This window comes from Solea solea, chromosome 14 (genome assembly GCF_958295425.1).
Source record: "Solea solea chromosome 14, fSolSol10.1, whole genome shotgun sequence".
In the NCBI taxonomy this organism is placed as follows: Eukaryota; Metazoa; Chordata; class Actinopteri; order Pleuronectiformes; family Soleidae; genus Solea; species Solea solea.
This window is the reverse complement of record NC_081147.1, coordinates 21372627-21396487: the sequence shown is the minus strand read 5'-3', so window position 1 is coordinate 21396487 and position 23861 is coordinate 21372627. Positions and strand designations below refer to the sequence as shown.

The 23861-nt window shown below is 39.8% G+C and overlaps 1 protein-coding gene across 4 annotated transcripts in view; it reads left to right on the top strand.

The window, feature by feature from the left end:
• diaph2 (diaphanous-related formin 2) overlaps positions 1–23861 on the top strand; it is a 338483-nt gene that overhangs the window by 86128 nt on the left and 228494 nt on the right. For all 4 annotated transcript variants that reach the window (XM_058649427.1, XM_058649426.1, XM_058649428.1 and 1 more), the window contains 4 exons: positions 5590–5729; positions 21292–21366; positions 21468–21537; positions 22828–22964. In XM_058649427.1, the coding sequence (XP_058505410.1) occupies positions 5590–5729; positions 21292–21366; positions 21468–21537; positions 22828–22964 (422 nt within the window). The remainder of the gene's footprint in view (positions 1–5589; positions 5730–21291; positions 21367–21467; positions 21538–22827; positions 22965–23861) is intronic.

The window sequence follows — 23861 nt, the reverse complement described above, 5'->3', positions numbered from 1 at the left end:
TTAAAACCCATTTAGAAGAACACAGTCTTTCCTTAATAAAAACATATTCTTGTTTAAATTACTCCTGAATAAATAAATCTCATATCTATTGAAGCCCATGGTTGAGCTGCCCCATATTTCTGACCTTTCCATGTCTATGCTTACACATACATCCACACCACTCTCCCCAGAAAAGCAGCAACCCCTTGCTTGTAACTGAATTACCCTTTCGAAGGACTGGGGGTATTTTGTTTTATATATATATAATGAAATAAAGTTGAATTGTTTAATATCTTCAGGTTTTACACAAATACACATGCAGCATGATACATTGTCCTCTGCCCAGTGTTGGTTTATGCACAACCCGTTGTACCGTTTTCAAGCTGTTTTAAGCCTAAAACTTGTTCTTGTTTGTTTTCTTCCCACTATGCCACTGTGTTGCAGCCAGTTTTCTTGTTTGATCACAGTCACATTTCATCCACTGCCCCGATGACTGGGGGAATGTGGGAGGCCTAATACAATACCGTAGTCCTAATTGTGTCTTCGTTATCAGCATGTTGTACTTGCCTAGAAGTGAGAGAAATAAACAGTATGTGTATAATGTTTTCTGACCACGATGGCGCTGAAGATAGAGAGAGGGAGAGGGAATAAGTAGAACGAGAAGAAAATTGGATCTACGCACATTTTTGTGGCTGTCATCCAGGGTTCAAAAACACCTGACTGTGTGGAGTGAGTGAAAGACAGTGACAGATATTGGAGAGAAACGGGGAAAAAAAAGAAAATGATGAAGGAAACAGACTGAGGTGTAGATGGAGGAGAGAAAGGGATGAAATGCTTGGCCACATGGTCTAGTGGGAAATCCCCCACTGAGCTGGGAGCCCTGTGCCCTGGTGGCTAGATGAAAATGTCTTATCTGCCAGCAGCAGGATTCTGTCCTTTAAGTAGGGCTAGGGGAAACTCATTGTCCAGCCAACCAGCATCTCAACTGATCCGTGTTGCAGTTGACCTTTACCACTTTGCCACAAATTCATGCCCAACTTCACATTTTGTTAAGTGTAAGATTGCGCATTTAAAAATCATCATCATCATTTGTGGTTTTTTTTGTTTTTGTTGTGCCAACCTTGTTTCCTTGTGAAGCTGTGTTTACACAATTGTGTTGTTCATAATGTCATATCCGTGCCATCAAATGAAATTCGGTGTTTAGCAAACCCATGGCTGCAGACCACTTTTTTACCCATTTTGTGATATCTCCACTCTCGCCTAATGTACCTCAAATGAGCAGGAAATTGAGTTATAATGTGGCTCTCATACAGCATGATATGCACTAATTGCTCAGATTGTATCTGTAAAATTTTTACAAAAGAGCAGGGTGCCCGAGTAATTCTCATAAATAACATTAAAGAGGAAACAATTACATATTTATCCGTAACCTTTTGGGATGTGTGTGGTGGACGTGATTCTAAATATGTTTTGATTTGTTACATTCTAAGATCGGTGTTGTTGAGTGTGGAGCGCTGGATTTGCTCGCATGTTTCCCCCAGATCTGCGCCGGAATCCTCCTCTTCTATCAAAAGTATGAGCTCGAAAAGATATTGCTGTTTAACTCTAACGCGACGTTTAGTCACCTTGAACAGCTTCTGTGAGATACTCTTAATCAGAGCTGTAACAAGAAAGCATCGGCTGTGTCCTTGTTTGATTATAACACGCGGTGCTTCGTTGAGTCATGTCAAATGAATACATGATTTCCCTATGAAACAAAGGAGCCCACACTTTGAGACACAAAAGGTTTGGAAGACTGTCATGCTTACCATCTAAAGAAGCCACTGCAGCATGCTAATCTCATGCTGCGATGAATTACACAAACATGAATACAGACCTGATCTCCTTTTGTTCTTGCATCACTTGCCTATTGTAACCTTTCATCACGCACCACTGTAATACATAAGAGAGTTGGAAAAAACATTTAAAGGGTTGAAAACGTGGGCATGCGTTTGAGAGAGCGAGGTGGTGAGGCAGAATGCAGTGAGCTCTCTCGCTCTCTCTCCCGGATAGCTCCGAGGCCAGACACGTTGCCGCCATGTGGTTTTTCCAGTAAGCTGACAATGAAGCTGAATAATGTATCTATCAGTCTGCCTGAGTGTGCAGAGCACTGGGCACTGAGGATGCTGCCAGCTTGTTATGGGCTCATTACAGGTGAAGATGACATGTGGCAGTGCAGCCACATTGGCATTGTCTCCCTGCCCTGCCCCTCGATAGAAGGCACAATGCTATGTCACTCCCCATGGGATAGAGAGAGGGAGACAGAGGTGATGGTTGAGGAGGGAATGAGCCTCAACGCTACCCTAACCCCCCAAAATGAAATTGACAGGCTTGCTGAAGTAATTGCTCCCAGCACTATTTTCTTTGGCAGGAAATACTGTTATCGACAAATAGGGGATTCAATAAGCGGTAGGAGATGAGGCTCCAGGCTGTGGTCAAAAGTCTGTGCCCGTCCTCTACTGTTGAGGTTGCAGTGTCTCATGATGCTCTTTCTCTCCGCACTGCCCTTTCTTAACTTGCTATTTTTTCTCTCTCCATTTTTGTATCCATCCCATTTTTTATTATCTCCCTCATTCTCCCTCTGCCTCTTTCACTTTTTACATTTTTACTTCATCACATAGTACTATCTCTCCTAACCCTCTATCTCCCCCTGCTCCCTTTCTCTTGGGTCTCTTTTCGACCATGTTTGTCTGTTGACCATTTCTGTGCGGCTAAGGAGGAAATCTCTATTACCTAGCCCGCCAGTAGCCTCCCTTTCCTCAGTTTGTTTCTCTGCTGTGCCAGTGTAGTGGTGTAATGTTGATATCATCCCAAAGGATTCAATTGATTTGGGCTATGGGGTCATGGAAAAGCAGTTTATGGTCAGTGTCTTTGGTTTCCAGAGGTCAGTATATGAGGTGAAACCAGAGCTCTAGCTTTTCTGGACATAGTGGTATGCCTGCTGGGAACTACTGAGAGGTAGGAAGATAAATAAAAGGTGCATGATGCCCTGCTCTCGGCCATTGTATTACAGAGGAATTAATGTACTGGAAATGTAGTCGCCTAATCAGCCGTATATCCAAGAATGGAATGGGTATCTTTTCCCAGACAGTTTACTGTTGCTATCTTATGGTCAATATGTTATTTATTTGTCGATTTTAATGCCAAAACTGCTAAATCCACTGTTAAATGTTAAGGTTTTAAAGAGCCTGTTTTGGTACTTTTTGATCTTGAGTTCTCAGTACATGTTGGAAAACTCTAACCGGCTGAGTTCATTTTATTAAGCTCAAACTGCACTGAAGTCGAATCTTGGCCAAATGTCAGGTGATTGGTCTTGAGAGAACCCCACCACATTGACTTTTATATGTCTCACCTGCCATTATCTGTTAAGCTGTATATAGCAGATTGCTGCTGACATTTTGCCTCTTCACCGTCTACCCAACATTTGTTTTTTGTGTGTTTTTTTAAAAAAGACTAGCCTCCTCTTCAGCTGAAGGTTTTGCTCCTACATTCTCAGCCCAAGAATATAAATGACAGTTTTTCATCTCACCTCGTAGAGGACAAGGGACAGTCACATGGACTGTGTGCTGTGTTATATTCCTGTCATGATTGGCTCAGAAAAAAATATGATGCACTGTTCCAATTAGCTGTTTCAATGGTTCTGATCCCAGGCCTTTGGCAGGTCCCTGTCCAGGGAGTATCAGCCCAATTTCGTAATGAAACCTGTAGTTTCAGCCTTCTTCTCAATAGGGAAGGATCCCCCCTGGAGGATCCACTGGCCCGTTCTACTAAAAGGTGTTTTAAATTAATGAGCACTTTTATGCAGTGTGCTAGCAGAGGGACATTTTGTGGCTTTCTAATGGTCCACACACGCTCAGTCGGAGAGTAGACCAGGGGCCCGGCACATTTTTTTGCTGCACAGCTCATGCTGTTTTTATTTAGACATTCGACCTCACAACTAAAATAAGTGCCAGGCCTGAACTTTGTCAAAGACTTTGACACAATAATAGACACTAATCCCTTATTACTTTTAATTGAATAAACAGAAACATTAGCTTCTGACTCGGATAACATCAATTGAATACTCAAAGTAGTTAAGATGTTGTGTACCAATTTTCATGTATGTATATTTTTAAAAATAGGACTATTTTCACGTTGAATGTTGCAGTAAAGCTTGTGGGAAGTCTCCTCATTTTATCTGGAGGCATTGTTAAATGTTGGGCATTTATCTTTTTCCTCTCTTTTTTTTTTACCATTGAAGTTTCTCATTTCGAATCTAGGTTTTATCTGTATCATTATTTTTGGATGGAGCTGTTCATGGTCAGTAACAAAAGAGCATCTATAGTGTAAGGAAGATAATGTCTGGGTCTGTGGTAGATAAAATGTTCTAGTAGATAGTATAATAAGGAGTCCACCTCTCCGTATTACCTAATAACTAGTTTTAGTTAGATAAAAGCTAAAGCACTCCCTAAATTCACCCGTTATTGCTTGAGAAAATAGATGACCAGCATTAGTGTTTGTATAGATCAAGCACAGAAAGAGAGATGCACACAAAATGGATTCATTACATGACTTTGGGAACCTATAATCACTTAAAAGTACACTCTTTTATTTGTTAATTTGTTCAAACAGAGACAATGTTTCATCCAATTTTATCCTGCCCATGGAAAGACATAAAAGTTGTGGCACGGCAATAGTAGCGACTTGTTTACAAATTTCCGTGTTGCTTACAAAATGTTCTGGCCATAAAAAAACAAAACTGTGCATTGCAGGGGAGCAGCAGGCCTCTTTTCTCCAGATAAATGAGCTAGCTTATTACTTCCCAAACTGCCTATTAGCACAGCACACTTTGTGAGGAACCAGCAGTCCAAGGATGAACACACTGAGCATGATTTTTCCCCAGCGCTCTGATGAAAGGCACATGTTGTACAGTTTTCCGCAACATGTTTCTGTCTTTTGTTTTGTGTGGTACCTTAATAGAAAATGTCAAATAAAGTACAATATTTGGATCTATATAGAAAATCACTGCACTCTGGCATTGTGTGAATATGTTTTCCTGTCTTATGTATATTGTTGTCAATAGGCAATGTCATTTTTTTGGGGGTTTCTTTTTTTTGGAAAGTGTCAGTGTAGCGACATGTCCCCAATGCCCTCTGTGAAGATTATACACAAAGAATCCATTTGCTTCAAGCAGGAGCAGCCGGAGTGAGCACGTGTTTGTTTCTCTTTGTGTCTCGTCAATCGTTAAGAGACTTGGCTGATTGAGAAAAGGCATTCTTGCCAGCTTTTGTCACTAGCACTTTTGTGAGAATCCTGATTTTAAGGCGTTCGTACTGCCTGTCATTGATCAAAGAACTTTACCAACCGCAAACAGATACTGACAACACAATGCATAATCCCTCTTTCATTGTAATTCAATTCAATTTCTTTTTTTCTCTTTGTGGTGACATTTCTCTTGTGTTGCATTTTTTTTAAAAACTTGAATGGTTGAAACCTATATTGATATAAATAAATGTAGTTTTTTTTTTTACAAAAATGTTTTGGTATTTTATTGGTAATCTAATAACAATCCTGTTGATGTTATCTTTTCAGGGTGGACTGAGGAATAGCAAGCACGAGTGTACCCTTTCATCGCAAGAATACGTCCATGAGTTGCGTTCTGGCATCACGGAGGAAAAACTGCTCAACTGCCTGGAGTCCCTTAGAGTGTCTCTCACGAGTAATCCTGTCAGGTAACTCCAATTTATTTCACACACACCACAAACTGTGCCTTGAATGCAGGGATTATTATATTTGCACATTAGCCAGCGTGTCCCACATAAGTAATCCAGTCTATGGCTCTGCTTCATGCATCCATAGACTATTGAAAACACCCAAATTATTGTCTGAGATACCTGTAACTATATGGCCATGCAGTCTGATCTATTATGATCTCTTATGTCATAATGAGAATTTGAGTTTTTGTACAATTTCTGGCTTCATGATCGAGGGTTCATCAAAATGAAAGGGGGGATGTTCTCATGTTCTCCATTCTTGCTTACATGACACTGTTCAGTAGAACAGGATAATAAAGTAGCAACAGATGTCTGCAGGTGGAAATATTGCACTGAAAATTAAAACACTGCAGGTGATTAGTAGCACTAAAAACCACAAGGAAATAATGACATTCATTTATTCTGTCCCACAAAAAAGCAGTGGGAGAGACCGTAGTGCAACACATGGTCCCTCCATGTGCAAGGACCATGTGTCGGTGCGAGTTAATCTGTCAAGACAGACATCCATTCAAATCTCACTGGAAAAAAGCCAGTCATTTTGAGAGTGTAGTAAGCACATGGCTCTCTGTCAAGTGTACAACATGCGTCCACTTAAACGGACTGAAAATGACCAGCGCTTTGACTCTTTTTTCTGCTGAGAAGCTTTTTTTTTTTTCCTCAGATCCGTCCAGACGAGCTTTGATTGGCACTTGAGTTATTCGGTACAAGGCCTCACTCTCTCCTGTAAATTAGATCTTCAATTTTAATTTGGTCCCACTAGTGCAGCGGAACTCTCAGTGACAGCAGAGCCTTTAAATTATTTACCAGCCCACTGTTGAGGAGATGTTTCTTAATGTGAATCAATGTGTGGTGCATATTAAATGATCATTGGATAAGTGGAATAGTTTTTTATGTTGACCCGGGTGCAGGGAAGAGGACCTGCGTGCGCGGCGTCAAAGGAGCTTTTATTTAATCTGTGTGCCACTGCCACCATCACCGCTGTATCCCTGCTTCAAACCATTTAAAAGAAAAAAAGACAAAAGGAATTGTGATCCCCTGTTAAAACCCCCACACAGCCAGACAGCCGCTGAACATGCAATTATCCAATAATTCAAACGAGCGGTATCAGTGCACTGCATTAAATAGGTCCGGAGCTCCAGTTAATACTACACACATCAGAGTGGGTACAAAATTGAGTCTCGTTTTAATGCTACACAGACTACGTGTGTGTTGTTGCTGACCGTGTGTGTCCCTTTATGACCATAATTTACCATCTTTTAAAGGCTGCTTCCAGCATGATAATGCACAATGTCACAACCCAGAAGTCATCTCGCCCTGGTTTCATGACCACGACAATGAGCTCAGAGTACTCCAGTGGCCTCCCCAGTCACCAGAACTGAATCAGATAGTTTGGGACTGTGCTAGAGCTGGCAGTGTAAAAATTTGCATCTGAGAAATATGCTGCAATTATGTGATGCTGTTATGTCGACACGGAGCAGAATCTCTAATAGATTTTTACGGCATCTTGTGTTTTCTATGTCATGACAAATCAAGGCTGCTTAAAAGCAAATGGAAGAACTACTGTGCGAGTATCATGTTCCTAATAATGTGCACAGTATAGAAATAGATACAATACCCACGTTTGCTCATATCAACACTCCTCTTCGAATTTCAAATTGAAATAGGAAGTGGTTGAGATTTGTGACATGATTGAAGTATATAAAGATATTCAATTGGATAAAAAACAGTAGTTAGATGTGCGAGATATACGTTCATAAAGGAACCACTTTCTGATGTACAGTGCTTCACACAAATCCACGTTCTACATGGAGTATGCGACAGTATAATGAATAGCTGAGCAGCTAAGCTAAGTAATTATCCCTTGAGTGATTGCAGAGCTGTGAAGTTGGTCTCTTCAGTCTCCAGCAAGCTGTGGGGAGTCAAGTCAGCCTTTTCACTCTGAAAGGCCAACTGGTGCCAAGGGGATGTAAGGCCAGGCCAAGCCTGCCCTGTGGGTAATTTCAAATGGCTGAACCTTTGACCAGCATGTACGGGACTGATGCTTCATGGAGGAGTCACCTCCACCCAGGGAGAAAGCCAGTTTCAGTTTTGTGTGCCAAGGAGGGACCATGGAAGTGTTGACTAACGCCGGTCCCCCTGCTCGTCCTCATAAACCTCATTATTCCTCTCCTGGGGAAAGGTAGTGGTTTATTTCTTGAGGAATGGATAAGGTTACTCCTAATTAATATGAATGCATTTAATTATCATGGATCACAACACAAAGGAAATCCACATTTGGTTTGCTACTCGTCCAACTCCACTATGTTAATGTAACCTTTGTGTGGCGTCATATATTATGCTGAGAAAAAAAACACAAAGTAGATGACAGGGCAGTGTATTCATGCACGTTTTAATTCTCACCTTCGATTAATGATTGGCTGGCTCGACTTTAAATGTTGGTATTTAGGGGTGGGGGGGAATTTATCATAAAATTATTAAATTCTTTGGTTGGAGCTCTCTCGTAATTAGTGACTATTATTTAGCGACGTGTTTCACGATCACATCTTTGTCACTGAAAGATATTTTTCAGTGCAGAGGAAACTCATTATGTGTGTATAAGAGCTGAAAGGCATGCACACATTGTCAGTGAAATTCTAATTTATTCATTTCTGCCACAAAGGTAAACTTTGCAGTAAATTAGCTTCATGTTACTAAATTAAAAAAAAGAAAAGAAGGGAAAATGAGTCACACAATCTTTCGTCGCACTAATTAATAGAGTTAACTTAGGGGTACATGTAAACGGGGGAACAGGATTACTGAAATGTTCAATTTGTTGTTCGACAAACAGATCCATATTTTAATTTTTTTATAAATTTGCAATTTTCATTGTAACATTTTGTGTTACTGTATTGTAAAAAGTAAGCCCTGATTTCATATCATAGCGTAGCTGAAAAGCAGTTTTGACCTAAGAGTTATTTTAAACTCCACCACTATTGCATGTGTTGATGACTTAAGAAATATCAGTGTCCTTTGGACATAATTAGCACATGCGGCATTGATTCCTAGCTGTTGTTAAATCCACAGTACAAAGTACGTCTGTGATCCGTGATTAAACAAAAGGAGATATTTTTAGATGTGACGGTTCAAATCAAACGCGTTGCATTGTGTCACTAAGCATTAAACTTATTACTGTACACTGGAATCAAAGTGTTGTCGGGCTTCTCTTCACAGTGCTTTAGCATTGTTTTTTTTTCTTCTTGTTTTTCCCTGTGATGTTTGAGCAGCCTGCTAATTTGCTCCCAGAAGCCTGTGTTTGTCTAATAGTTTAATTGGCTACGCTGTGCACCTGTTTGGCAGCACAGGTGGCCACAGGGCCATTGTGCTCAGGGCCTTATCTCCCAGGCAGTCCCACACAGGTGTGTGGCATGCAGCCTTTGCAGATTTGCCCACAGATGGCATTGCCTGGAGCGTCCACTGCATACTCTGTCTCCGCTCTCTTTTCCTCATCGACCATGTTTTCACTTCTTTTCCGCTTCTTTTTCTGATAAAATTTCTCTAGCCAATTTTTTTTTTTTTTTTTTTAGTGAGTAGTTCATTCCCTTTCATTAAATTTTGACATTCGAAGACATGATTCCTAATTTAGAAGTTTATTTCCATGAATGTGAGACCGGCTCTCTATTTCTACATGCATTTCTTTGTTGTCCCTGCACATTTAAAAACATGAGATGAACGTAAAATTAAAGGAATTAAATCGGTCAATAGGCAAAACCGTAATCACCTAATATAATATAAATATAAAAGCAGGGTAGGGTTGCTTTTGCGGTTGCGTCGTTAAATTTTGGTTATACACGAGCAACCCTTACCCTGCCTGTTACATTTGATCTGGTCATTTCAGTCTGCGGCAGCTCAGCAGGATCAGTGCTCACTTCCTGTGATCTAACTCGACCGCTGCTCCATTAACCGACTTTCTCTTAAAAAGACAAGAGTGGTTTCAGTGGTTTTGGGCAGCAGAGCACACACGCACACATGGCCCGACTTTCCTGGGTTTTTTAGCCTTCAACATTACTCGATGACTGTCAAATCCCTGCAGTGACTTCCATATTAGATCTGCTACCACTCAGATCCCCGAGACATATTTAAGCGAAATTGAACTGGGCCCGAACTTTTTATTATGTGAAATCTTCATGCTACAAGCCAGGCTTTTTCTCAAGGGCTTTTTCTTGTGGGGTCTTTTTTTGTGGAGGCGGGAGACATTTGCTGACACCAGAGTTTCTCTCTGACTGGGTACTCGAGGTGTGGATTGTTGTGATGATCTTGCTGCTCTGCCACACAGGGTGTCCCTGGGTCTAAATCAGTCTCATCAGCATTTCCCAGTTAAATGCTTGCAGGTGAACATCAAGGGATGCATGGAATATAGTCCTGGGCATTTTATGACCTCTGGAGTTACTGTGCCTGTTAGCTGCTTGTCCTACCTACCGACTGTCTTAAAGCACATTGCGATGAAGCATTGAACAACCGACAGAGAGACACTGACATTCCTGCTGACTACAGTGAGAGTTCTCCTCTTGTAATGACTGAGCAAAGATCTTGAAAGAACTTAGTTTATTCCCTTGTTTTTGGTCATCTCTTACATGACCCGTCACGTAATCTGTCAGACTGCATTCCAATCCCGCTGCTTGGTTTTAATAGTAGAGTGCACTCACTGCACTGTATGTAGTATATTAGTGAGCTTGATTAACACTACATTTCATGTGCACGGTGCAAGGCAATTAAAAAGGTGTCAAAAAAAGAACCCCTCTCCTTTGGCACACGTGCTTTTTTTTTTATGAGTAGCACTTATACGCTACTTGTACTCTTACATCAGAATACTTCCTCCCTCAGTCTCTTCTGTCCACAGTATGCACAACAGCCAATTAACACCAGAACAAAGGAGCATATCCGTCTCTCCATCTGTTTGGATGGCTGCTGGAACAAATATTATGATCTTAACGTCTCACAGGCTTTTTATGCCCCCTCAACAACTTGGGCCAAAAAAAAAAAAATCCCATTTGTGTGAATCTCATTGCAACTGCAACGAGGTAACCGTGCGCTGATGAAAGATATTTGTGTGAGGATTAAGGTACAGTAGACATCAATGATCTATATGCTCAGCCTGACAGATTCTTCAGAAATGAATCATTGTTTTATCTCCGTCATTGTTGACGTGGGAGTAACTCACTGTCTTGTTGACTCATCAATAATGTATTCACTTTATGTTGAAATGTGTATTAAAAGTAGATTTTGTGCATGTCTTTTCCTCAGTTTAATAACACATAAATAAATGAATACATAAATGGTTTGCTACAAACACAATTCCTTTGTGTCGGTAATGCGACGATATCTCTGTGGTCAGGGGCGAGTTGTGCGTGCAGAAAAAATGCTTTTAACAGTATTTTTGAACACATTCTGTTTTTTTGTTTAAGAAAATCAGCATGTCTAGGCTATGTGGTAATAGGTTAGCCTCTTGTTACAATAAGCCCAGCTGCAAAGATCACTCTTGCTGATGTTGTGGCTGTCTCTGTGATAAACAGGTGCTGGTTAACCTGGGGATCATGGCGTGTTTTTGCTTTCCACCACTCAATGCGGTTTACATCCAGAGACGCATTAATACCAACTAAATATTTTTCCTTCCTACTTCTTTTTTTTCAGTGCTCTACTTACAAAGTAGCTGTTCACAAGACGTAGCATTGTGTAGCCGCACTGTCCTCTGCCCTGGTAGCGGCTTGAGCGGCGCTGTGCCCCGATGTAGGTGCGGCTTCCTGTTCAGAGGCTACTACATCTGTCTCTCTCCTCACAGTTGTTGTCTTGCACCTTGACTCCTTCTGCTTGCTACATTAGCACCTTCATGAAGTATGCCTTCTGCGGGTATGAAAAATTAATAACGTAGCATTAAATCTAACACATGTTGCTGGTTAATTTATTAGTACATTTTTAATCGGTCCGTTTCATAATGGCTTTCAACAGGCTAACAGTTAATCCTTAACATCCCCTATTAAAAAGCCTGGTGTTCACAGTGCTTAGGGCACATGGCAGCCTGAATTTTGATTTCCACCCTTTTTTTTTTTTTTTTTTTTAGAAAAAAAAAGACCTATTTGTAAAATAAGTAATGTATGGGAAAATGCATTTAAGTGGGGTAATTTTACTACCACAACAAACCTCAGACAACTTTGCATCACTTGTCAAGGTGAAATAAAAAAAAGAGGATTGATTGGAACATTAGGTTATTGTTATGTAGAGGTCTGTAGGTAAATGTGTGTCTAGTCCTTTTACAGGGACATAAATCAAATTGGAGTCCTCTTAAATGCCAGGACAGTAAAGTCACAATGTTAAAATTGACATGGATCCGTTGACACGTTCCTCAATGAAAGTGATGAGAAGACAGACAGGAGGAAGAGTTAACTAGTTTATACCCTTGTGGCTGACTTCAGAGTTGACATTCACCCTTCTTCCTCAGAGGCAGTGAAAACGATTTTGGGGACATAAATGTCCTTACTGTCTGGGTATATTTTAAGAGTGATGTCTATTTGATTTTATGGCACCATCTGTTAACCTCCAAGATGGTCATATCTGTTATGGCCCCAGAGTAATACACCCATAATTAAGAAATATCTGATTTGAATTCCATATCAATTTAGTCTAGTTTTTGTAGCTTCTCTTGCAAAGATATATAAAAACAAGTGATGTTGTCATATGTATATTGTGGTTCATAAAAAAAAAAGAACGATTTAGACACAATAAATTATGTAATATTGTGTGTTCTTGTATGTTGATAATAAGTATGGTATTAATATATCTCAACATACACACATTACACCTACAATTTTATGTTTTCTGGGGTGTGCGACATAAGCTAGAATCCCATATGACATCCTATAGGGTCTTAATAAACATCTGGTCCACATCCTCAGAGTGACACATATTTGTTCCTTCTGCCGTACTCAGGAGTAGGAGCATTTATCAACTTTCCGAGTCTTCTTGTCTGCTCCAGAATTTAAGTGAGTTGCAGAGCTGTCCCAGTGTTTTAGTAGCTTCCAGCAGCTATCAAAGTGTTTCACACATACACACGTGTCCTTGGAGATGTACAATGACACTCTGTAAAGGCTTTACAAGTCTACTGCAAAAGGTTTCAGCAACAGAAGCTTGAGGGAAAAAAATGGCAAATTTATGGCTTTAGAATACAAGCGAGAATGTTTTCTTTCAAAGACGTACTCGCCGCTGCTGTCCCCTCTCCTAAAACGGAAATATCACTTCAGATCTCTGCAGAATGCGTCACATCAAACAACCCCCCTCTAATTTGTAATCCCCCACAGCATATACAGATTTACAGTGTGCATAGGATTGAGTAAAATGGTCTATTTATTCAGTTCAGTTGGGGCACTGTTCACATTTGGACAAATGTGATACCAGCACCTGACACATAATGGTATTCTTTTGCAGTACTCTTTCTGTAGATGTAACATACTACTGCTGCGCTTACATAGTGATTATTCTACTGTAATTATCTGCAACCAGAATACAAATCATACTTCAGAAATACTAGAACAACTTTGGAATCGTATACAGACTACCAGTTGCTCATAGTTAACTGTCATTAATAAAAATGCTATGGTTACAGTGAGTCAAGAAGAGTTGTTGAGACATCATTGATGGGTTGTCTGGCTTATTCCATCTACCAAACAGGGCACAGTCATCAGATTTGCACAAATATTTTTACCAAATCACAAACCACCTAAAAAATAGAGTAGATATTGAGAGTCTTCTTTCCTATTTCTCAATCTCCTAATGTTCGAGGAACATTTGAATAATCATTTTGTAACAGGTCTGGCCTTTAACCTTTGTTAAAGACACATTTAGGAAACAAGCTGAGACACCATTAGGACTGCAAAGTGCTTGTGTTAAGTATTGCACTGCTCCCTTTCCCAAACTTACTTGGTCAAACCACCAGCTGGTGGAGTGCTCGCACCAGGAATGCTGCTCTGGGTCTGTGTTGCTTGTTTGTGGTGCTAATATCAATTGGTACTGCAGCTAATCTGCACAGCATTTGATTCTTGCATCGTCCACTCGTTACATGCTATGTTCTGTGATGACATTAAAGAACTGCGACAGCCCGCAGGAGATAGAGGCCTGAGATATTATCAGGGCAACTGAGTAGATTGACATTGCACTTGTTACTTTAATGGAGAGGGTTCATGTTACCTATAGTTACATGTGAAGGATATCGGCTGTTCCTTCTCTGTCACGGACAGCGCAGTCCTGTGGTTCTGTATGTGTAAACGCTGGATTGACATAGTATCCAATATACTCAGACATTAGTGTCTCCTATCTTCTAAATAATTAATCCACATTTGTGTGAGGTGGTGGTATGTGTGAATATGGGTCAGAGAGGCAAACAAGTAAACATTGTAGGGTAGAGTTTAAGAATTCAGGAAAGCATTTCTTCAGTAAAATGTTTTTGTCATGGATACAGTTATTATGCCTCCACATTCGGCGACAGCTCTTTGATGACTCAGGTCAGGTTGGTGAGCCACTAAGCCCAGTCCTGGCACATTTTCATGTGCATCCCAAATGACAGGTAAACAGTGAGGGCCTGCAGAGATCTGCCTGCCTGTCTGCTGAAGACAGTAAAAATTTCACATTTTTTTTTGGCATTCTACCAGTTCACCAACTAGATGGGACTTTTCCCAGAGCCCTGGATGCCCAGTCTGACTATGACAGATGGGCCAATTTTAAATGTCACAACGTCCACACATATAAAATATGGATCGAGACAGATATGAATGTAAACTGCAACTCTGACCGCATGGTCATAATGATACTTTTACTGGCTGGGTATACTGGAGGATTGTGGAGTAAATGACATCAGTCTTTGTATTATTTTACAACTTAACCACTCTAACAGTGTGTGGACACGTTGTGCTCTAGTAGACATACTATAATTCAACCGATTAATCGTGTGTGCCAATGAATCGGCTCCAATAGGACCTTTTACAACCTGTCGGCATCAGAAGACCCTGGCTGTGATAGTGGCAACCAGTCATGAGACACAGATCACTGCTCTGCAATGGCTCCACTCGCTAGTAGCAAGCCAAACAAATTATGGTTCAGTGGCTTTAATTGATACCTTTTGTTGGGTGTATCTGTGATATTTTCCTGATGATTAATCACAAAAGCAACAAAATGAAGCAGATGGCTACTGGATCTGCACATGAGAGCTATAGTGTAGCGGAGTCCACAGAGTGTTGGGCTAAGAAGTGCATTCAATGAACCTCAACAACATTCAATCTCTCTCGTAAATATCATTACCATTGCAAACACACATGCAGTCCAATAAACAAATGTCTGCTGTTGCTGCCAACTTATGGAAATAAATGCAGAAGTAATTAGTTAGTCATTAGGTCATTTGAAGTATATTTTTGAATCCAAATGTATTGAATATCATGCCACTGACTGACATTTGTTTGAAATTTGGAGTGCTGTGTAGTGGGTTAGTGGCAAATGTATCAGCTATTAGCTTTGTTATTCTTGGTCAATCCATTATCAGTTGACCTCTAATACATACTATATACTATTTTGGATTATACTTGTACGTTAGCAACTTTGCACTGTTGAAATTAATGTCATTTGGTCCATTCATCTGACAGATTGCTCGTTACGCACCACTGACAGGTGAGAGTTCACTGTCAGAGCCGTGCTCAACCCAATACATCATCGGAATTGAACATGCTCTTCTTCAACTTACTGACAAAACAAAAGAAGAAAAACAAGACCATGTTAAGTCTTGATTAAGTTAATCAACCACAGTACACAGAGTGTTCTCTACTTGCCTCATTATCCCATTATGAATTATAAATATAGCCGTTGTACCATACTAAATCTGTTTTTGGCGTTACATATTGAAACATACAGACTTAAAGGGATGTTAATAGTAAACAGTTTATTACAGTTAATAATTTAACCAATTTAAAAATGTATTGTTTAATTTGACTGATAATGTCTCTTTTTGTTTGCATTTCACTTCTCGAGAGCTCAATATTTTAAATTTAAACTGACTAAACAAAAGTACGTTTCTATATTTATTGTTAAAGATTATCTGAGGATTGTTTATGAACCCGTTAAACTATCGGTTAAGGAAAATGCATGAAATTTGCAACTTTACCACTGCAATATTTCCTCTCAAGGAATATAAAACACAATTCTCCTGCCAGTGACAGTTTGATCAGACGAGTTTATATCTACCACCAAATTAACTAACTGAGCCTCAGTTATAAAAACACAATTTGCGAATCTGACTCACTAGGATTATCTAAGTGGAAGAATATTGACTCGCAAAAAAACATTAGCTCCTTTTTCTTTCTTTTTCTTTTTTTAAATTCATCAATCTTCTGGTATTATAGGAACTCAGTAATGCCCAGTCACCTTTCCTCAAATAGAAAATGAACCCTGTGTGATCACATATCTTTCAGGAATCATTAAGTACGGCTATGATTTATTAATATTTCATTAGAGTGGGACAACAGTTAGGAAGGCCACAACCTTTTGTACCGAAGTTGTTAGTGGTTAGGAGATTTTAATTTTAATCAGGTGAATCAAAGTTATAAACGTTTCAGGAAAAGTAAGATAATGACTCGAGATGTAAGTAACAGGACAGCGCGGTTAATATTTAGTATCAAATGTCTGTCACCTGATATGCCCGGTGTATAACAGTTCTTTCAGCTGGCTATTAAATTGATCAGAACGTAATATAGCCCCATGTTTGCCACAATAAGCCACTAAGCAGACACCGGCGGTGCTTAGTTTCAAGCTTTAATGTTCAGAATGTTTTGTTGCAAAGGGTTTCGGGCCTCAATTGTAATAATGTAGCACTGAATAGGTCAGTAGTCCCACAGAGGGACAGTTGTACGTCTTTGCCTGTAATACAATATGAAAGATATTGCCCTTGCTCAGGAGCTTTCAATAACAAAGCTCCACACTTCACCATGATAAAATAAAAGAAGAAGTCTATAGAGTGAAATCAGTGCGCACACAAGCCGTCTGAACATGAGACCAGTGATCAGTCAAACAGGAAGGGTGAGGGAGGTTTTCTTTTTCCTGTTGTGCGCACCATGTTAAGTGTGTTGGAGCTGCTCGCACAGAGATGTCGAATGTGTGTGGCCTATGCCGGTAAAAAAAAAAAAAGAAAAAACTGTAATACAATGGGACTTTGGGAAATTGACTTTTCGACTTTGTGCATATGTTTTTGCTGCAGCCTGGCTCTTTCATCTGCCCAACCTTAATACACAGACTGTATGAAGCAGACACGACAACTAAACTGGAACTCCCCTGCAGAGTAGACATTGTGTTATCTCGGGTTTAATGCTGTTCTTTAGATTTGAAATAATCAAAGTAAAGGTCATAAAGTAACTTTCTTTGCATCTCGGCTAACTGGTAGAAGTTGCTTTACACTGTTAATATGGATGTAATAAATGTGCAGTCTTTGTAGGAGTTAGTGCTCTTGCCACAAGAAGACCAGGGTTCAGGACCCGGCTGGCACAAGGGCCTTTCTGCATGGAGTTTGCATGTTCTCCCCATGTGTGTGTGGGTTTTCTCCGGGTTCTCCAAAAACATGCAATATGGGGATTAGGTGAATTGGAAAACATAGGTGTTAGTAGACGGTTGTTTGTCGCTATGATGGACTGGCGAACTGTCCAGGGTGCACGCTGCCTACCGCCCTATGTCAGCTGAGATTGGCACAGCATGTGGAGGATAAAGTGGTAGAAGATGGATGGATAAATAGGCAATTAATTATTGAACTTCTGCGATTGACACAGGCTGCCCTGCATGGCCCTACTCATGCAATGTTTGGCTGTTCTAAATTTGTGGCAGACGAAACGCAACACTGTAACCATGCAATCCTCTTACATTCATCGTAACATGATAGCACGTATGATGACTTATGAGCTGTTAATGTCTTTTGTCAGTGTTTCAGGGAAACACCTGGTCTTGAGCTGTGTCACAACTGTCTTAATGATGGGAGTGTGAAAAGGTCATAGTTTCAGTGCTGTTTAACGAGAGGTAGACATTGTCCACAAATGCCAATCCGCATGCACAGATTTTCTCATGCTTTTGGTTTGTGGCTAGATACAGTCGTATTACTCCAAGATATTCCGGCTTTAATGGACTTTTGATGATCATCTTTAGTGAACGTACGTCTTGTTTTGTAAACCCGCTGTTTGCGTCTCAACACTTTTTTACGTGCCAGACTTGTTAAATTGTAGTGCATACATTTTGTAGCGGTTAACATAACTACAGCATAATTGCATAAAGCCAGCAGAAATTACAGAAAATGTAAAATAAGGAATTGCTTCCTGAGGACCAACCATGAATTTTTTATTTTGCCGGCGGAATATACATGATTGCAGAAAGTAACACAATTTGGTAGCACTTAACTAGGGGATTGTAGCCATCAATATTAGATGAACAAGTCCCCTCCCCAAGTTAATGAAATCCTTGGATGTGTGCCCACATGAGAAGAAATGTCTGATGAGGGAAGGATTTAATCTTGTTTCCTCCGTGTTCAAATGCTACATTGATATTTAAATGGCCCTGAGAAACAAGTACATTGTGTTTGAACAAATGTGAGCTTTAGTCGCCTCTACTGTGTAGGTTTTGCTCTGAGCAGCAAAGTTATAAGAACACTTTCTGATAATAGATGATTAAGGAAATGGACAATAACATTATTGTATTAATGCAGCATGTTTGTTACTGAGGTGTTTCTTTTTGTCCGATGAAGAGCAGCAGGACATGTCATAGCCAGAGGACAAACACTGTAAAAGTACAATCTTTCATTTCCTTTGTGGTAACTTGAGGGACATTTAGAAGGCAAGCTGCAGAGGACCTGAGGGTTTACGTGAGGCTACAGACACTGACGGACAGTTTGAGATGTAGGGAGGAGTCACAACATTTACTGCCTTAAAAAACCTTGGGGACTGCATTATGTTGCAACCTGCGGCAAGACGTATATTTTTGATGAACATTTTACTGCGCAGACAATCTCTTTCCCCTCCTTTCTTTTATGTCTGTTCTGTTTTAGTCTAACTACAATAGAGGAGAGATAAACTCGGAGCAGTCAGCGCTTATATTCGGCACAATTTTATATTTACATCCTGTTTTGTTGTTTTAATTAATGCAGCGTCTTTGAAGGTTTTTTATGTATTAAGCTCATTTTGTGAATAAACCGTACTTGATGGTGTTTTCTTTGTGAACGTTTGTTCAGGATTAACTTAAATCTTAAGTTTGCAGTTCTCATTGTGTAATGGGAGACAAGATAACACTATTGCTGTCTCGTGGGTTGCTCATAAACACCTGCGGTATAATGAAATGGATGCTTCATTTAAAAAAAAAAAAAAAAGGATTATATAAGAGACATAGAAAGGAAGTTTTCTGCCTCTTTTTCAATGTTTCAAGTGTTGTTAAATGCAAAAAAAAACATTTAGTGTGAATACAAATATTAACTTTAAACGTTAGATCCCTTTAACCACTGGAATGGCTTCTCAGTCGGCATTAGTCAAAGGTTGTTTTTTTTTTTTTTAACTGGTCAGTGTGTGTGACAGCATCTGTGTCTATGTGCTATATCAAAGCCCATTTCCAAAAGTACCAGATGTCCATTTTCACTTGTTTTCCTCCGGTGTCTCCCTTCTGGTCTGTTTTGCAGATCATGGCAGTCGTCCCACGGACATTTCCATCCTCTGAAAGAAAGGAAAAGAAACAACATAAAAAAAAACAATTCCACACTTTAGTTGGCCGTGTTGCTGCAGACCTAGAAAGCACACAGTTGCCATGCAGTCTTCCTTACCAAAAAAAATGAAGATAATTTAGCATTTTAGTCATGATTAGTATATGAAGAAATCATCCAGTTTTTTTTTCCCAGTTTAAATTTAAAAGCTATCACTCATCGTATTAAAAAAAGGTTGTCAGCATGAATATGTACAGCGTTAAAAGGAGAGAAAAATGAGTTAATCACCTTGATTACAAAGACCCCTATATAATTATTTAATTTGAATTATGATAATAAGCATCTTCCTCTTGCTCTCATTGCAGGGGATTTAAACGCATTTTATCAGTGCTTTCCAAACTGGTTGTCTGGGGTATATAGTGTTCTCACGCAACCCCATAGTGCGGTTATAAGCGGAATTTCTCTTTCACAGATATTGGTTCCATTTCCTGCCCTCTGAAGACTGACATTACCATCGCTACTAAGCAGCGTAAACAAAGAATTGTGGATTTACTGGCTCGTGCTCCCTCAGCCGTGTCGCCTCCTTTCCTTCTTTGTTGTCCTAGTCTCTCATTTACTCCTACCACCTCTGCAGCACAAATACATTTAACTGCATTATTATTCAACGGAAAACTCCGGCTGTTTGTTCGTTCTTTCATGGAAGGAAGGAAACATTCAAACAAAACCAACCAAACAGTTTATGTTGTGAGTGGGGGTAAAAAAAAAAAAAAACAAAGTGGAAGGCTTTTTGTCAACAGACATCTATAAATATACAGCATTATTGTGTTTTGTTTTTATTTAAAAAACAGTTTATAATTCTACACCGCGGTGCATTTTAATAACACATTAATTGGTTCTGTTCACCCTCTAATGAAATCCGAGTATGGGTGGGTTGTAGCATGTGCTAATTTAGTCACAGATCAAAGAAATACCTCCACTTCACCAAGCGCCTCAGGCAGTTGTATCTTATTCCTAATTGAGGGTTTCTTCCGACTCACTGCGTCAATACAAATTACTTTAATACTCCAACCATTATTATTTCAAATCATTGTCAAAAAGGCGGGATAAATTATTGACTTGTGTCCTGTTAATTTCATGAAAATTGCTCCATGCATTTTGTGTTATTGACAGTTCGGGGCCTGCAAACGAGCTGTGCTAATGACATAATCTGCCCGTGACCACGCGGTCTCTCCCACCATCCTCCTCCTCCTCCTCCTCCCTTGCTTAGGCAAACGGGCTCATCTGCACTGGATCATTTGCTGTCTTCTGATACACTGTGGTTTATCTCTTGCGATCCATTATTGATTACAGTGTTATCTCTCTGTCATTGCTTAATCTTTTGGCACGTGAATATCTGCTCACGGGTGGGGGGGTGGGGGGGGCTATACAAGCACCTCCCGCGATGGGAACACTAAGTTAAGATGGGTGGGTGTTCATTTCCTTGGAAAATGGCTTCAGTTTAAATTCAAACTGATTGACACTCCGTTCAGTATTGTGGAGGGAAGAGTGTAATTTGATTTGCAACCCTCCATGTTAGGAATTAAAAACCACTACAACCATCAGTTTATTTCAGGGATCGTTAAAGCTTTCATATTAGCCCGAATGACTGATTTCCTCTGAGGGTGACACAATATTGCTTATATTTGTTCTCTCCTATGAATTAACATGGCTTACAATAAACCAAACGGGCAATAACAGTTTTGAATGAATATAAATAATGGATTTTCTTTTTCTTTTTTTTTTTGTTTCCAGTTGGGTTAATAACTTCGGTCATGAGGGTCTCGGTCTTCTTCTGGATGCTTTGGAGAAGCTGCTGGACAAGAAACAGTGAGTCTGATTTCTTTCACATCTCTGTCATTTATGTGGACGCAGGACTTTGTTCATGTAATCACCGTGGTCCTTTTTCTTTTTGTTATTTTATTTTTCAGGCAAGAGAACATTGACAAAAGGAACCAGCATAAACTCATCCAGTGCTTGAAGGCTTTTATGAACAATAAGGTTTGTATGAATCAAGAGCTCCATGTGGTCATTTAGTAGGACGGGGCCTTTCATTTGATGAATGGTGAAATTATGTTGTGCAAATGCAAACTGCACTTGTTTCAATACTTTTTTAAAGGGTAGAACATAGTGGCTGGGAACAATTATTAAAGTCTATAAACCTTTTCTTTCAGGATTTTTACATGTGTCTAAAAATATGGCTCAATGATGTACTGGAGCCGCACTGTACATCATTAATTATATACTGTATATATAAAAAAAAAATCCATTTACCCATTCATTTGTTTATAACTGTGCTCCTACACGACTGCCTTTAGCTTTCTAGCTACCCGAGATGTCTTTGTCACACAAATGCATCTCACCTCGGAGCAAAAACAGCGCGGAAAATCTCTGCTGCTTTATTTAAAATCGCAAAAAGACAGGGGGGGGGGAATGAAGTACAGAGGATGAACAGAAAGAAGAGCAGACTCCTGATGGGAGGCTCCAGGTACCGCTAATAGAGAAAGAGAGACACGGTGCAGGACTGGAGCTAACCCAGCTGTGTTTGTGTACACTCTGTCGTTAAACTGTGACCAAAATGTCGCGTCTCAACATGTTTGTCAAACAAGTGGTTTGATAGCGGAGCGTTTATGTTAATATTCTGTACAAACACTGACGAGCAGCGGCGCTCAGCTGCACTAAAGCATGTGTATGTGTATGATTTGAGATCCAATTTTTCCAATTTTTTTTTCGCTTTTTATTAGTCTTTACTGTATTTTTATGGGCATGAATTGGATAAAGATCTGATTGATCTATTGACTGTCATTCAAATTCGGCAAGGTGGTCAGTGGCACCTTCTCCTGTTAATTAAAAAAAGTCAGAAGAGTCACTCTCAATGGCTTTATTTCTTATGGATAATGGCACAGACAAGACGAGGTAATTTAGCAAATTTCGAGCAGAACTTTTAATTATCCTATTTTGAAAAGGTCTTGCTAATTTCTCAAAGGTGGCGCCCATTTCAAGGATAGATGGTCTATTGATATTGCTTCTCGTCGAGTTAATCCTCACACTTGGTCATCTTTACCAGCTACCTCAGTTGTGTAGAGACTAAGAGATATATAAGTATTTGTCCCTATAGTCCTGTCCTGAATTGAATTAATTCATCATCCTCTCCATTTTCTCCCCTGGCCTCGTTGTCCCTCCTTAAAAGAAAATTAAGGAAAATTAAAGTGAAAGTTCTACATGAATGCAAATGCTCTCATTAATTTATACCCAGTGGAATTTTTCCCTCTACTCTTGTGTGTTTTACAGTATGGATTGCAAAGGATCCTGGGTGATGAGCGCAGCCTGTTGCTGCTGGCACGAGCAATTGACCCCAAACAGACCAGCATGATGACAGAGATTGTGAAAATTCTATCCGCCTTCTGTATTATTGGAGAGGAGAACATGTGAGTATAATTCACTCCACTGCCAAAATCGTTTTTTTTTTCCCGCATATCTTGCTCTTTCACACTTTCCTCGGACTTGCACTTCATCAAAGAGACATTGTCACGGTGAGCAGACCATCATTTGCCCACTCGCTCGATGTAAATGATCTCAGGAGCTTTGCTTTTAAACGCAGTTGTGCATAAAAAAATAATAAGAAGAATTGTTGAGATTTCTTCCATCGCTCCAAATACAATGAATGTGAGTACAGTTCCATTTGTGGCGCACGGTATGAAGGCAAACAATCAGATTTAAAAAAAGCTAAACTTCAGGAGGGATTTAGTTTTTATTCAAACTACATGCACAATGACACTTTTATATACAAATCAGCAGGAATACTACAGATACTTTCATTATGACCATATTCCACGGACCTTGACATACAAAGTGTGTTTGTTAAAGGTGCTTTCATTTGGTTCAGAGGTCTCAAAGTGCCTTATTTCAAGTTTCTTAATCAGTGTTCACTCTTAAGAATAAAGTAAGGGACACATTTCCTTGTTAAGTGTTATGCAAAGATTCCATTTTGAAAAATCCCGACTATGTAATCACTGAAATATCAAAATGGCTTCAGTCTTCTTCTCCCACTGGCTGGTACACACTCATAAAGAGGTTGTGCCACGGGCGTACACGTGTAGTCACCGTGCATATAATGCAGTTACAGGTGACCTCAGACTGTACAGAATCCTGTTAAGTCACATGGGCGGATGATGCAGTTTAGTCTGTTAAACGTGTTGAACTATTCAGTGTAGTTTGCCACGGATACACAACCTGCCTGACAGCTTATAAATTGGATTTAGGAGAGTGTTTTTTATTGTTTCCCACAGGGCCAGACAAGAATAACAATGGCACTTCAAAGTCAG